This window comes from Cebus imitator, unplaced genomic scaffold (genome assembly GCF_001604975.1).
Source record: "Cebus imitator isolate Cc_AM_T3 unplaced genomic scaffold, Cebus_imitator-1.0 Scaffold15, whole genome shotgun sequence".
Classification (NCBI taxonomy): Eukaryota; Metazoa; Chordata; class Mammalia; order Primates; family Cebidae; genus Cebus; species Cebus imitator.
In genome coordinates this window covers 6197648-6214121 of record NW_016107330.1, presented here as the reverse complement: position 1 = coordinate 6214121, position 16474 = coordinate 6197648, and the positions used below count along the sequence as shown (strand labels likewise).

General features: G+C 49.4%; 1 protein-coding gene across 1 annotated transcript in view; it reads left to right on the top strand.

Annotated features, from left to right (window-relative positions):
• Positions 1-83: 83 nt before the first annotated feature.
• CASP9 (caspase 9) overlaps positions 84-16474 on the top strand; it is a 27839-nt gene continuing 11448 nt past the window's right edge. Inside the window, exons 1-6 of the mRNA XM_017504959.2 lie at positions 84-428; positions 4545-4770; positions 8077-8111; positions 8896-9072; positions 9876-9965; positions 11185-11332. Of these exons, the coding sequence (XP_017360448.1) occupies positions 297-428; positions 4545-4770; positions 8077-8111; positions 8896-9072; positions 9876-9965; positions 11185-11332 (808 nt within the window). The 5' untranslated portion in view covers positions 84-296. The remainder of the gene's footprint in view (positions 429-4544; positions 4771-8076; positions 8112-8895; positions 9073-9875; positions 9966-11184; positions 11333-16474) is intronic.

The window sequence follows — 16474 nt, the reverse complement described above, 5'->3', positions numbered from 1 at the left end:
CCTTGGAGATGCGTCCTGAAGGCGGGGCGGTGATGCGGGGCGGGCTCTGGGGCGGGGTGGGGAAGTGACGTATTGGCCTTGGGGGCGGGGCGAGGAGCGGAGGGGCGTCCCGAGGGCGGGGAGATGACGCAAGAGCGACTCCTGGAGGCGGGGCGAGGCCTTGGAGTTGCGTCCTGAGTCGGTGCAGCTAAGATAGCCGGGGCAGTGACGCGGGGGCGGGACCTGGAGCAAGGGCGGGTCCTAGGGACCTGGGCGAGCTGCCGAGGCCCGGAAGCGGATGGAGGAGGCTGCTTGCCATGGACGAAGCGGACCGGCTGCTTCTGCGGCGGCACCGGCGGCTGCTGGTGGAGAAGCTGCAGGTGGACCAGCTCTGGGACGCCCTCCTGAGCCGGGAGCTGTTCAAGCCCCACATGATCGAGGACATCCAGGTGCGCCCCCTCCCCCGGCCTCCTGTTCCCGCGCTGCACCGCCCGGTCCCCACACCGCTCGAAGAGCCATTGTGTGGGAGCCCAGCTTTCCCTGTGAGTGGGTTCGAGCCCCCCAGCAGAGACAAAGTATCCCAAACACCTCTTTCTTAGTCGGGTGTTCGCTAAAGCGATTCCACGCCATGCTCAGAGTACACTGTTAGTGCTCGTGTCTCTTGTGTAAAGGAAAAATGTGAGACACATTTTGAAAAGTTTGAGTAAGAAGCAGTTCTTGAATTGGAGAACATAAACTGAAAGAGGTTTAGTGTTGCAGTGGCAAAGCGTCAGAGGCAAGTATTTATTGGGAAAACGTGGAAGCAAAATAGAGGAATTATTGGGTTGGTTTGCAGTTACAAAATTGCCTTTTTTAAAAAGATCTATTAGTTGACTTTATGCTTGCTTATGATTGGTTGGAGTTAAGTTTTATTTCTCTCTAACATAAGCATTTATCAGATATGACCCAGGTTGAATTTTGCTTATCTTTGCAGTTTAAACAAGATTTAGGTCACTTAGGATGCCTGATTGGTATTGTCTGCTCAGGAATTCTTCAGGGTTAGTCTCCATTTTAATTTACTTTTTAACACTTGCAAGGAAGGAGGTGTGTGCGTTTTTGCTTTTCTAGCGTAGAGGTTTCGGCCACCCACTTTGGCATCAGACTGCCTGGCAGCGTGTTCTTGGGCCAGTTACTGACTCTCTTTGAGCCACAGTTTCCTGGGCTGTGAAATGGGGATACAATAATACTATAATGAGGACTAAATGAGATAATGGATGTGAAACAGTGTAGAGCCAGGCACAGACCCTCAGGCTCAGTGTGCCCTGCCCTCTTAGGTCATCCCCTTCTGTGTTCAGTTTATGTTTTTTTTAGAGGTTTTGGAAATGAGGGGACCTGATGCAGGCAATGGAGAATAATAAAGTCAAACATTTAAGGTTTTCTTTAAAAGCACTTTCCCATCTTTGTCTCATGTGACCCTCATCACAGGCCTGTGAGGACGCAGAAGATATTTCCTACCATGAGGTGCAGTGGGTGTGAGTGGCTAGCTGGATATCCCTGGACAGTGCCTTGGCCCCAGTGAAAGAGTCTTTAAATAATTGAGTATCATATGGGTAATTATTCATTAATAATAAAAGAAGTCTTGTGACTTCTGTGTGACCCCTTCTGGGGAACAGAAGCAGTTTGAGGCCACAGTCGTTGCCTTCAGGGATGTTCACAGGGATCACAAGCTCGAATGCCCCTGGAGGCTTGATGGATGGGCATCATAGTGGATAGCCTTTGCACTGCCCTCCGTCTCCAGCTGAGTATGGCCATATCAGCAAATGGCCCAGGATTGCCAGATCTTTTGCTTCTTTGGAGGCAGGGTCTCACTCTTGCCGAGCCTGGAGTACAGTGGTGAGATCATGGCTCACTGCCCCCTTGACCTCCTGGGCTTAAGTGGTCTTCCTGCCTCAGCCTTTAGAGTAGCTGGGACTTTAGGCACATGCCACCATGCCTGGATAATTTAAATTAAATTTTATTTTTTTGTACAGATGGGAGTCTTACTGTGTTGCCCAGATGGGGTCTCAAACTCCTGGCCTCAAGTGGTTCTTCTGCCTCAGGGTTGGGATTACAGGCATGAGCCACTGCACCCAGCCCAACTTTCACATTTTAAGAAAGAAGCTGGAAATCTTGATTCCTCTGTCAAATTCCCTTGCTTAAAATGTTAGCAACAAATTCAGAAATTTTTAAAGAACTTTGTGGGAACCACAGGTTGCCATTTTGCCACCCTGGTATGGCTGAAAAACCCACAGGTTTTGGAGCCAGTTGGATCTGGACTCTCATCCTGGCTTTGTTACATATTAGTGAGTTGTAAAACGCCACAATCAATGAACCAAACAAACAGAAAAACCCTTTCTGTTAGTCAATTTCCCTGAAATTTTTTACCCTAAAATGTTGGGAAATTGTAATTTAACTCTGTAAGATTATTGAGGGAGAAAAAGGTGAAACAATGTATTTAACACAGTGTTGACCTCTTGGAGTGCTCAGCACATGTGGAGAGAAATCCAACCACCACCATCTGTTTGCACATAGTCAACTGTTCTGCTAGTGAGACTCAACTACAGGTCTGTGCTGTTCATAACAGTAGCCATTAGCCACATGTAGTTAATTAAAGGTAAATGTGATGTAATTAAATAAAGTTAAAAATTCAGTTCCTCAGTCGTACTACCCAAGGGCTCGGTGGTCATGTGATATATGGTTACCATATGGGACAATGCCCACTAAGAACATTTCCATCATCACAGAAAGTTCTCGTGGACAGTGCTGCTGTAGGGTATTTGAAGACACGGTGCCATCTTACGTCTGTGGATCCTGAGAACTTACCCAGTGCTAGGTCTCTGAGGACAGGTGGCAGATAAACAGAATCTTCCATCTGCCTTAGTCACTGACCCCACCATCCTGACGCCTGTCAACTTTTTTTTTTTTTTTTTAGACAGGGTCTTGCTCTGTCGCCCAGGCTGAAGTGCAGTGGTGTTACCACAGCTCACTGCAGCCTTGACCTCCTGGGCTTGACCCATCCTCCTGCCTCAGCCTCCTGATTAGCTGGGACCACAGGCGTGCGACACCATACCTGGCTATTATTTTTGTTTTTTGTAGACACAGGGTCCTGCTGCATTGCCCAGGCTGGTCTCGAACTCCTGGGCTCAAATGATCCTCCTACTTCAGCCTCCCAAAGTGCTGAAGTTGCAAGCATGAGCCACTGTGCCTGGCCTGTCTGTGAACCTTGACCCTTGCTCTGCCTTCATAGTCCCCCAGTCAGTGCCCACGTCCTGTGGCCCTTCCCTCTTTGTGTCTTTGCTTTGTCCTTTCACTTCGCTCTATTGCAGCTGCACTGTCTTTGCTGCTTCCTGATCTGGCTGTGGCTCACTCTTTTCCATTTTTCACCCTGACCTCAGGAAGATTTTTTGAAAAGGTATATCTGTCTCTGTCACTCCATTCTTAAAACTTTCATGGCTAGGCATGGTAGCTCACACCTGTAATCCCAGCACTTTGAGAGGCCGAGGTTGGCGAATCACTTGAGGTCAGGATTTTGAGACCAGCCTGGCCAACATAGTGAAACCCCATCTCTATCAAAAAATACAAAAGTTAGCTGGGCATGGTGGTGCATGCCTGTGGTCCCAGCTACTGGGGAGGCTGATGTGGGAGAATCACTTGTACCTGAAAGGTGGAGGTTGCAGTGAGCTGAGTTGGTGCCACTGCATTCCAGCCTGGGTGACAGATCAAAACTCTTTCTCAAAAAAAAAAAAAAGATGGCTGGGCACGGTGGCTTATGCCTGTAATCCTAGCAGTTTGGGAGGCCAAGGCGGATGGATCACTTGACATCAGGAATTCGAGACCAACCTGGGCTACATGGTGAAACCCTGTCTGTACTAAAAATATTTTAAAAATTAGCCAGGTATGGTAGTGCATGCCTGTAATACCAACTACTTGGGAGGCTGAGGCAGGAGAACTGCTTGAACCTGGGAGGTGGAGATTGCAGTCAGCCAAGATTGTGCCACTACACCCCAGCCTGGGTGACACAGTGAGACTCCGTCTCAAAAAAACAAAACCAAACCAAAAAACCAATGAAAAAACTCTTTGGTGGCACCTGGCAGGTCTCAGGATGAATTTCTTGGCCTGGCCACACAAAGGCCTTGTCCCTTGCCACTGTCTACCTCCCCCATCATAAAACTCAGAATTCACTATTCACTTCCTGATGTTCCTGTACCCCCAGCCCCAGGTGCCTTTCCTCTGGGCACTTGTCTCTTGCTGTGTCATCGCTGATTTGTCTGATTGCATTCCCCATTAGAAATTTGCTCCTTAAGGACTGAGACCGTCCATGGCAGCATTGTCAGCACTTTGCATAGTGCCGGGCTTATTTTGCCCTTCAAAATGATGACTAGATCAGCAAAGGTTGGTAAGTGGCACACACTCAGCGTACCTGCAGGCTCCATTTCTGCCCAGGTGCCTGATTGTTTAGATGTACAGTAGCTGGGAAATGGGACGAGAAGGTGAAAGCCATATAAAAGTACATGGATAATTAGTATCCTGCCTTTCTTTCCAAACAGCGGGCAGGCTGTGGATCTCGGCGGGATCAGGCCAGGCAGCTGATCACAGATCTAGAGTCTCGAGGGAGTCAAGCCTTTCCTTTGTTCATCTCCTGCTTAGAGGAGACAGGCCAGTGCATGTTGGCTTCGATCCTGCAAACTAATAGGCAAACAGAAAAATTCTTGATTCCCAAACCAAAGGATCCCAGACCAGTGGACATTGGTTCTGGAGGATCCGGTGATGGCGGTAAGTATCAAGAGAGGGATTGATGGGTGGGCATGACAAGCAGTCATTGGGGACTGACTCTGAGTACAGCTGGGTGGGCTGAGATTCAGATTCAGAATTTAATTTCAGTATCGTCTTTTTGAATGCTCATAGGGATGGTGGGGTTCTGGGAGGGTCTTTAGGAGGTTGAATCTTGGCAACCACTCCTTTGAAAAGCATGTGTTGAGGTCTGTTTTGGATGTCCCGGGTTTTTTGTTTTTGTTTTTTTCCCTGCTTTGAGATAGTAGGTCCCAGTTTTGATCAGCGTTTCCAGGTCCATCTATTGTTTCGGATTTGCCTTTGGGTCTGGGTAGCTTGGACTACCCCATGTCTGGGGGCAGGAGAAAGGCCTTGGTTGTGTCTGCCCCATGCAAACAGACATCTGCAAAGCATTTACCCTTGCCTGCTTCCCTTAGAGCAATCCTGCAAGGCAGGTATCATTAGACCCATCCTTGTTGATGGAGAAACTGACTGAAGCTCAAGGAAATTAACACTTTGCCAAAGGTCATGTGGCTACATCCAATAAAATGCATAAATCCCAAGAATACAGCTGGGTGATTTTTACCTATGTGTACCCACAGGTAACTAATATCCAGATCATCAAGATGAAAACATTCCGGGGTCCTGTAAGACTCTCCTCTCTCTTTCCATCTATTCCCACTTCCCCTTTCCCAAGGTAATCACCGTTCTGATCTCTATTGACAGAGATCCCTTTTGCTTGTTCTTGAGCTTCAATATAAATTTTTTTTTGAGATGGAGTCTTGCTCAGCTATCCAGGCTGTAGTGCAATGGCACATTCTCGGCTCACAGCAACCTCTGCCTCTCAGGTTCAGGAGATTATCCAGCCTCAGCCTACCAAGTACCTGGGATTACAGGCATGTGCCACCATATCCAGCTAATTTTTTTGTATTTTTAGTAGAGATGGGGTTTCACCATGTTGGCCAGGCTGATCTCAAACTCCTGACCTCAGGTGATCTGCCCGCCTCGGCCTCCCAAAGTGCTGGGATTACAGGCGTGAGCCCCTGCGCCCAGCCCAATATAAATCTTAACTAGTCTTATATACTCTTGATATACTCTTATATACTCTTATATACTCTTATATACTCCTGGCGTCTTTCACTCATCATTATATTATCTGTGAAATTCATTCATATTGTTGTGCATATCAGTAATTCATTCTTTTTAATTTCTAGATGGCAGCAGTTCCTATTCTGAATGATCTACAATTTATTTAGCCATTTTCCTAGTGATGGACACGTGGGTTGTTATTAGTTGGGACCTTGTTCCCATGGCAGCGTGTGGAGCTCTAGCGCTTGCTGTTTCATGGGTGCCTGGTGGACCATTGTGTGATATCAAAGTTAATATTCATAATAGTAATGGTGAACATTATTGAGTACTTGCTGAATAACTGTGATTTTGGGACAATCCCCTAATGCAGAGAAACAGACAAACATCATGAGGCTATGAAGCTGTATAAGGAAGAAGACTGGTTCTGGAATTGGTCATGTGCATTACTGTCCTGTAAAGGAGGCAGGCAGAATACAAAGTTTGTCTGTTGTTATTTGGTTCTGGGAAATGTCAGTGTGAGTCATTTAGGACTAACAGTCAGAACTGGAAACTTCCTCTTCTTTTGGAGGGTGTTTTATTTCCTGTTTGTTGTGAATATTCCTAGTAGGAGCTTAATTCTGAAGGATAAATAATAATAATAGTAAGATCACTTTATTTTTTTTTCTTTATTATTATTTTTTTGAGATAGGGTCTTGCTCTGTCACCCAGGCTGGAGTGCAGCGGTGTGATCTTGGCTCCCTGCAACCTCTGCCTCCCAGGTTCAAGCAGTTCTCCCACCTCAGCCTCCTGAGAAGCTGGGACTATAGGCATGTGCCCACCATGCCTGGCTAGCGTTTGTAATTTTTGGCATGTTTTCTCTTCCCTCTGTCTTTTTTTTTTTTTTTGAGACGGAGTCTCACTGTGTCGTACAGGCTGGAGTGCAGTGGTGCTATCTCGGCTCACTGCAACCTCCGCCTCCTGGGTTCAAGCGATTCTCCTGCTTCAGCCTCCCTAATAGCTGGGACTACAGGCACGTGCTATCACACCTGGCGAATTTTTTGTATTTTTAGTAGAGATGCGGTTTCACCGTGTCAGCTGGGATGGTCTTGATTTCCTGACCTCATGATCCGCTCACCTCGGCCTCCCAAAGTGCTGGGATTACAAGCATGAGCCACCACCTGGCCTGTTGCCTACTTCTTTACTGTACTCATGGTGACAAAGAAGAGGGAAGATGGAGCCTCCTTGTTGAATATACCTGGCCCCCAGTAACACTTTTCTGTTGGCACAGCTGCGGGCATTCGCTCGTGTGAGCCTGCAGCTTGCTTATCTATGTCTGTAGCTCCATTTTTCAGGCTGCTCTTTGTTAGAAAAGACATTATTTGGGGGCTGCTTTTTGTTAAAAGGGAAATTCTGCTGAGGACTGTTTTACCCTCACTATCTGCCTAAGTATTCTATCTCCTGTATCATCAGTAGCTCGTTCCTTTTTTGTTTTTTTGTTTGTTTGTTTGTTTAGGTAGACACTGGACACTAGCTCCTTCCTTTTTAGGCTGTATAATGTTCTCTCTTATGGCTGTATCACAATTTGTATATCCATCAAGTTGTTGTTGGCTTGATTGCTTCCAGGTTGGGGCTTTATGAATAAGGTCTCAGGGAACATTTTGGCCAAGTCTTGTGTGCCCATGTGCCCTTGTTGCTCTTGGATGTATACTTGAGGGTGGACTTGCTGGTGAGAGGGTAGGTGTGTATTTAACTTGGTTAGAAACCTTTAAACAGGGCCGGGCGTGGTGGCTCATTCCTGTAATCCCAGCACTTTGGGAGGCCGAGGCGGGTGGATCATGAGGTCAGGAGTTCAAGGCCAGCCTGACCAATATGGTAAAACTCCATCTGTACTAAAAATACAAAAGTTAGCCGGGTGTGGTGGTGCGCGCCTTTAGTTCCAGCTACTCAGGAGGCTGAGGCAGGAGAATCGCTTGAACCCAGGAGGTGGATGTTGCAGTGAGCTGAGATTGCGCCACTGCATTCCAGCTTGGGCGACAGAGTGAGACTCTGTCTCCAAAAAAAAAGAAAAGAAACCTCTAAACAGATCTCCAAGGCAGCTCTGCCATTTGGCTCTCCCCCAAGCAGAGCCTGAGGGTCCAAGTTCCTGCTGCTCTTTTCTTGGGAAGCTGTCCTCATAGAGCTCCATGCCCCTCCTCTGCTGCACCCCAGCATTCATGTTTCCCTCTTTCTCTGTCTCTCCAGGTGCTCCTGAGATTTTGAGGCAAAATACAGATTTGGTGAGTCTCCATGAGATTTGGGGCCAGGAGCTTGGGCTCTGTGCCATTCCCTCTCCAGCCCTCAAGTCCTTCCCTGTAGCTGTGTCAGGAGCGCAGGGAACCCAGTCCTAGGCCAGCCTCCCTGACTCCGGCCCAGCACCTGCTGGGGCAGATTGTTCAACCCTGCTCTTCCTCATCTGCAAAGCTTGGGGCAGAAGTGGTGGAGACCTGATGAGGGGCAGGCATTGGGATCCGTACCAAGTTACCACTCTCTCATTCACAAGTATTTATTGTGTGTCTCCTGTGCTCTGTGGCAGGGCCACCTGGGAAGGAGCCATCAGTGTGTTAGGGGAGAGAGAAGTTAGGCAGATGAGGATATAAATAGAAATAGTGATTAGGTACCATCAACAAAAGAACAGGCTGCCTTGAGAGAGAATTACAAGGGGACCAAGCCTGGGAAGGGAGCAGCCTTTGGTGCCTCCTGGTGGCCTGGGCACAGTTCTGCTGACAGAGTTCTCAAGTGCCCCCTGGCCTGGGTGACTGTGAAGGTCCTTTGGGATGAATGCTCGTGGGCTGTTGGATTTCCAGGTTAGCAGCTCCCTTCCCTGAATACTGAGATGGGGACTCACCTTCTAGTGCCTGCCCATCTGTCCTGCAGTTGGTTCTCTTCTGCCCTGGAATGCCAGGTGGAGACCCTGCTACTCCTTGTGCAGGAGGGCAGACCCCGTTTTCTTCCTGCCTCTCCAGACTGTCACCTAGGGAGTGCAGGGAGAGCTTGGGTTTATGTGAGTCCCTGTGCTGGCAGGCTTATGTCATGAGCACGGAGCCCTGTGGCCACTGCCTCATTATCAACAATGTGAACTTCAGCCCTGAGTCCAGGCTCAGCACCCGCACCGGCTCCGACATCGACTGTGGGAAGTTGCAGCTCCGCTTCTCCTCGCTGCATTTCGTGGTGGAGGTGAAGCGCGACCTGACTGCCAAGGTACACTCACTATCTGTGGAGGGAGACGGGGTGGGGGGGCCGTGGGTGGGGAAGTGTCTTTCGAGGAACCCCAAAAGCCAGCTGACTCCCCAGATGAGGCCTTACATCTGGAGGACTGTGGGAGGCAGGATGGCCCAGTGGCTACAGGTTCAACTTCAGACGCAGAAGTCCGAGTTTGAGGATTGGCCATCTCGGCCACCTGCTGTGTGACCTGTGCCTCAGTTTCCTTGTTTGGAAAGCAAGAATAGCTTTGGGTTGTTTTAGGGGTTAAGTGAACAATGCCCAAGCACAGCACCATCTCCCCGAGAACAGTGGCCATTACGAGTGCTGGGACTGTCAGCACTTGCACCAGCCCTGGGAAGCCGAGAAAGGGCACTGCCCAGGCCTTTGGGCTGTGCCCTTTGTTTTTTGTTTGTTTGTTTTTGAGACAGAGTCTCACCCTGTCGCCCAGGCTGGAGTGCAGTGTGGAGATCTTGGTTCGCTGCAACCTCCACCTCCCAGGCTCAAGCAATTCTCCCGCCTCAGCCTCCTGAGTAGCTGGGATTACAGGTGCGTGCCATCACGCCCAGCTATTTTTTTTTTTTTTTTGTATTTTTAGAAGAGATGGGGTTTCACCACGTTGGCTAGGCTGGTCTTGAACTCCTGACCTCAAATGATCTCCCTACCTCGGCCTCCCAAAGTGCTGGGATTACAGCTATGAGCCACTGTGCCTGGCTGGGCTGGGCCCTTTTATTGTCAGGAAGGGCCGAGGCTGCAGCCAGACCTGTTGGTGCTTCTGGCTCACCTGCAGCCCTCTCTTGTAGGAAATGGGGCTGGCTTTGCTGGAGCTGGCACGGCGGGACCATGGTGCTCTGGACTGCTGTGTGGTGGTCATCCTCTCTCACGGCTGTCAGGTAGGAAGCCTCCCTCTGCTCCTTGGGCAGGCATTGGGTAAAAGCTGTGCCAAGAGGCCGTGCAGGGGCCCTCTCCCTTCCTGTATCCAAAACACCCTTGGCTTTGTGGAAAAGGGCTGTGGGGCCCTGCCCACCTCCTGCTGTTTTCTTGGGATCCATGTGGTCCTCTGAAGAGTTGGCTGCACCTTCCTGGGCGGGGTGTTGTTCCTGGGAGAAGCCCTCTGGGAGAGGGAGGGCAGAGACCAGGTCTGCTCACAAAGCTCCTGCCCCTGGAGCTTGTTCAGAGGCGGGCACAGCACACATGACGTCTCAGCTCCTGTCCCTGTCCTGCAAGGCGTTGCTCCAGGCCCCTCGCTGCTGGTGGGACTCAGGACACCAGGCCCACTGGGGGCTTCATCACTCACTCATGTGTTTGTCATGTGGCTAAGCCCTTACCCCATCCTGGGTCTCGATTTCCTCATCTATTAAGTTGAGGAGTTGGACAGATCACAGTTACAAGCTGGGGCCTGGAGTCTCCCTGTGGTCTGCACAGTGTTTTGAAAACTGGCAAATTTCACATAAAAATCAGAATTCCTAGTTTTTCTTGACAAACCACAAAGGTCTTGCCTGACCAGGCTGGCATCCTCAGCCAGTGAAACTCCAGCATGTGGCTGGGCACGGCCTTCGCTTTGGTCCTTTCTCTCATACTGTGGTCCCTAGAGCTCATGAGGAATGTGGACTCCCAGGCCCTACCCTGGACCTCTTCATTCCCAGTCTACCCAGTAACAAAGTTCCCAGGTGATTTCTGTGCACTTGAGGTTTGAGCTGAATTGATTTAAAGCAGCCACTGTCAGCGTTGAGCTGCCTCAGTCAGAGGGGCCCGGAAGACCAGATGGCTGATTAGGAGGTCGGGGTGGGGCCGGGGAATCACATTTCTTACAAGTTTCCAAGTGATATTGATGCTGCTGCTCCAGGGGCCAAACTTTGAGAACCAGTGGTCTAGAGGCCGCAGGCAGCACTCTCCTGGCATACTGTGGCCTCTAGAAGCATATGAGTTTGAGATGAGACCCCTGGAATAGATGCTGACCAGTCTTTCCAGAACCAACCTTCTCTGTCTCAGTTAGCCTCGTGCCCTTGGCTTTGACCTTCCGAATGCTTGGCCCCCACAAAACCTCTGAACAGGCTGTGGGATTCGTACTCCAGCTTCTTGGTGTTGTAACCAAGGCTCTTGGTCTTCTAGGCCAGCCACCTGCAGTTTCCAGGGGCTGTCTACGGCACAGATGGATACCCTGTGTCACTTGAGAAGATTGTGAACATCTTCAATGGGACCAGCTGCCCCAGCCTGGGAGGGAAGCCCAAGCTCTTTTTCATCCAGGCCTGTGGTGGGGGTAAGCAGCTCCTCAGCCTCCCTGTGGGTGGGTGTGGTGGGGAGGGGACCCCCACCTGCTTCTTTCTCTAGCCTGCCCCTCACAGAGCCCACGAGGTGTCTCCAGGCAGTCAGAGGGTACCACACATGGTCTGTTTTTGGCAGCACCTCTGCCTGGCTGGAGTGGGCCTGCACTCTTGTCTGCTCTGTAGAGGTTGGAGTCTTCTGTTTCATGGCACAGGAGCGTCATGGGCTCCTGTAACTTCAGCAGCTTCAGTTCTAGAGACTTGGCAAAAGAAGCAAAGCCCAAGAGAGAGGAAAGACCTTTTTTATTTTTCTTGTCCCCATTGCCCTGATCTCCATCAACTAGACCCCATTTCCACTATCCCGGAGAAAGGGTGGCCACAGCGGAACTGCAAGGAGAAACCAAAGAATTTAATTATTGGAATTCCCAAAGGCGTAATTGTGGGGTTTTGAGGAACGTTTAAGGATACCTGGGCTACGTGCAGTGTCTCACTCCTGTGATCCCAGTGCTTTGGGAGGCTGAGGCAGGAGGATTGCTTGAGCCAGGAGTTTGAGAGCAGCCTAGGCAACACAGTAAGACCCTGTCTCTAGTTTTTGTTTGTTTGTTTTTTAAAGGATTACTTGGATTATTTGTAGTTTTGCTATATGCTCTGATTTTAAACTCAACTCCTACTGCAGTGTTACCTGATTTTCTTTTTCTTTTCTTTTTTTTTTTTTTTTTTTTTTTTTTTTTTTTTTTTTTTTTCTTTTTTTTTTTTTTTGAGACGGTGTCTCGCTCAACTAGGCTGGAGTGCAGTGGTGTGATCTTGGCTTATTGCAACCTCTGCCTCCCGGGTTCAAGCGCTTCTCCTGCCTTAGCCTCCTGAGTAGCTGGGACTACAGGCGTGTGCTACCATGCCCAGCTAGCTTTTTGTATTTTTAGTAGAGATGGGATTTCACTGTGTTAGCCTGGCTGGTCTCCATCTCTTGACCTTGTGATTCTCCCGCCTCGGCCTCCCAAAGTGCTGGGATTACAGGTGTGAGCCACCGAGCTCGGCCCCTAATTTTCTTATAAAAGAGGGAAGAGAGAGAAATACGGGGTTCCTGGTTTGTGGGTCATGACAGGAATATCGGGGAGCACTAGAAATTCTGTCCCAGGGAATCCCCTCCGCCCTAGGCTTTCCATGGACTGGGACATTGAGAAGGTATATCAGTTCCTTGCCTCTAGCCTGATCTGCCAGATAAGTGGGCACTGTTATCCCATAGTGCTGTCCAGCTTGCCCAGCTGTGATGTGGGCACCTGTGGTATGTTTCTCCTGTGCACATCCAACTGCCCCATACCTATACCATGTTGGCAGAGTTGGGTGGAGGCTGCCTAGAAGGACAGCCTCTGGCCACATCATTCATCCAGTGTGTATTGAGCACCAGCTATGTATACCAGGCCATGTGTTAGGTGCTGGGGATAGGGGAAAAACAGAGTTTCAGTTTCCTGGAATTTATAATTTGACATGAACTGTATTAAGTCACTGTCATGACCCATTCCCATGACCTGACCACACGTGATTGAGAACACTTGATTAAACCCTGGATCGGCTACTGACCTATCTGTCACACAACCCTGGGTCATAATCTCTAGACATCTCAGCAAATGGGGATAATAACAGAACCCACTCCCAAGCTCAGGTGATTCTCCCACCTCAGCCTCCTGAGTATCTGGGGCTACAGGTGCATACCAGCATGCCTGGCTAATTTTTCTATTTTTTTTGTAGAGACAGGGTTTTGCCATATTGCCCAGGCTGGTCTTGAACTCCTGAGCTCAAGTGATTTGCCCACCTTGGCCTCCCAAAGTGCTGGGATTACAGGTGTGAGCCATTGTGCTTGGCTGACTTTGATACTATTTAATGCACTAATTGGTGTGTGTGTACAGTGACTGGTTCATTTTAATGACTGAAAACCCAGACTGCCCCCCACTCCCATTCCAGAGGAACCAATGTCACAAAAGAAGCTCCCACCATGCTGTTGCCAACACAGTTCCCTCAGAATAGCAGTAATAGGAAGCAGGGAAGGCTGCTACTCTCGGGGTTATAGAAATCCTTCTCTACCTTACCTCCTGTCTTATCCACAGTGTGTGGTCCAGCAATGCTCTTCCTCTGGAGCCTGCGGTCCCTCTTTCTCCTGTGAATCAAATAAAAGACAAAAAGGGCAAGGGCATTAGGAATGCAGGCTGAGCAGGCATACCTGCTTTCTGGACAGTTAGCCAATCTTGTGCTCCTCCCATACCTCATCCAGTCTCAGCAGCAGGGAGAGCCTTTGTCACGTGCATATCTGTGGTGTCACTCTTAGGACTCATAGCAGGACTTCTAAGGCCTTTGGTGACCTGGCCCCTGCCACTTCATTTCCCCCAGCCTGGCATGCTCTGAGTCCCTAGCACAGCTCAGCCCTCGCAGGACGTCCAGGCTCTTGCTTGCTCTTCTGCCTGCTTCCCTGGCTAACTCTTTTTTAAAAATTCATTTTACTTATTTTATTTTAGAGATGGGGGTCTCACTATATTGCCCAGGCTAGTCTTGAACTGTTGGGCTCAAGTGATACTCCCAAAATACTGGGATTACAGACATGGACCACCGTGCCTGGCCCCTGGCTGACTCTTAATCAGCCATCCTTCTGGTTACAATTTACTGTCACTGCCTCCAGAAGGTCTTCCCTAAATACCCCCTTTCTTGGTGAAACTCAGAGTTAGCTGGCCTTTGTGCTTCTGCAGCCCCTGTCCCTCCCCTGCCATAGCACTGTCTCATTGTATTGAGACGGGCTTACTTCCTGGTCAGCTCCGAGGGCAGGGCCAGGCCTGCTACCCCACAGCCAGGCCCCCAGCCTGGTACAGAGCTCACAGTCTGGTTGCATCTCATGTGGATTCTAATCGTTTGAATTTAAAGGAGAACCATATAAAAGCATCTATGGTGCTTCATGCCTGCAATCCCAACAGTTTGGGAAGCTGATATGGGAGGATCTCTTGAAACCAGGAGTTTGAGACCAGTCTCTATAAAAAATTTTAAAACATTAGCCAGGCGTGCTGGTATGTGCCCATAGTCCTGGTTACTTGGAAGGTTTAGGCAGGAAGATCACTTGAGCTCTGGAGGTTGAGGCCATCCAGGATGGATGACAGAGTGAGACCCTGTTTCAAAAAATAAATAAACAAAGCTGGGCACGGTGGCTCACGCCTGTAATCCCAGCACTTTGAGAGGCCAAGGCAGGCAGATACTGAGGTCAGGAGTTCAAGACCAGCCTGACCAACATGATGAAACCCTGTCTCTACTAAAAAAATAAAATAAAAAAATTAGCCGGGTGTGGTGGTGCATGCCTGTAATCTCAGCCACTCAGGAGGCTGAGGCAGGAGAATCGCTTGAACCTGGGAGGCAGAGGTTGCAGTGAGCTGAGATCACACCGCTGTATTCCAGCCTGGGTGACAGAGTGAGACTCTGTCTCAAAAAAAAAAAAAACCAAAAAACCATTACATTTGTGAAATAAAGTGACCGTGATTAATATTTAAAAAGAAACCAACATAAAAAAAATTCTATGAGCCAGATTTGGCATAATGTAGATTTCCACCATTAAAACAAAACTCACAGAAAACAGCAAGATTTCAAAACCGACATGTAGCGATTAAGATGCCCCTTGGGAGTCGGGTCCCTGCTTTGCCTCCGCAGGCTGCGTGACCTGGTGCTTAATGCTGTTACCACATGGTGGCACCATGTCAGCTGAGAGCAGAAATAGAAATGTCCCCAGTCTCTGCCAGTGCCTGGCGGGGTGTCTGTTTACATGAGTCAGAACACCTGCTTTGGATTTTGAGGACTCTTGCATTGTTATTTTGTAACTCACTGTTGTAATAATTTAAAAATAATTTTTAAATATTAATTTAAAAACCCTCCAACACGTCGTCACGCCTTCATTAAGAGGTGACAGCACCAGGGCTGAAAAATGTGCCTTAAAGTCGTTAACTTTGGTGTGCAGTGTCAGCATGATAGACAGCCAAGTGGCCGCCTCTCTGAGGCTGAGCTGTCAATTTTGGGATTTGAGAGATCAGGCTGAGAAAGCAAAAACAGTGACCATATGCTGCAGTGGTTGTGGATTATCTGTGCGGAGGGAACATCTTCTCTTCCTACTGTATATTTATTCCTATGGGGAATGAGTCCCACCTTCTGGGGAGTTTTGCATTAATGAGGCGAATAACCGAGCCATGCATAAAATGCAGAACCCCTCAGGCAAGGCCTTCACATCAGATTTGTGGAACTGGATGACATGGGAATGGAGCTGCAGTAGTGCCCCCACCTGACCCACTCTTTCCCTTTCCGCCATCCCCCTGCTCTGATCCTGTTGCCTCTTCTCAGCCTCTCTGCTTACCCTGTCTCCTCTCGCCATTCTTATGGCATACCCTGCTTAGGCATCCCCTCTGCCCCTGCAGGCTGCCAGGCAGACCCAGCACAGTCACACTCAGGGCTCAGGCCTCCTGCCTGTGCGGCTCTACGTCATTCCCAGACACCTGGGGCAGATTCCGAGTCTCTACCAAGAAGACAACGAGAAGCAATGAACCGAGAAATCTAAAGAAAAGCATGGCTGTCACAGATCAAAGGGACACCCCTTTGCAGGCTGGGGGCCTCCATGAGAAGCAGGGTAGTTGAGAGGCACAAACATACGGGGCAGATTTCTGCGCCCCTGCACGTTAGCTGGGAGAGTGCCAATTACCAATCATTTCTAAGCATTAGCTGTGTGGGGTAAGAGTTCAGTAGATTTTGTTGTTATTATTATGGGTTTGCCAGAACCACCTCTGTCCCTGCCGGATGGGCCCCCAGCCCCTCTGGGTGAACCCTGACTTCCCTCAGTCACGATCCAGCCATGCAAACATGTCTGCGGTGCAGCCAGCACGTGCTGTCTCTCTCACCAGGACCGTTCTCCCTGATGACATCAGGGCCTGGGTCACAGTCACATTGACCCTCTGGACCACTCCTACTCCAACTTCGGCCTATTTTTTAAAAAAATTCTTTTAGGCCGGGTACAGTGGCTCATGCCTGTAATCCCAGCACTTTGGGAGGCTGAGGCGGGCTGATTGCCTGAGCTGAGTTTGCCACCAGCCTGGGCAACATGGTGAAACCCTGCCTCTACTAAAAAA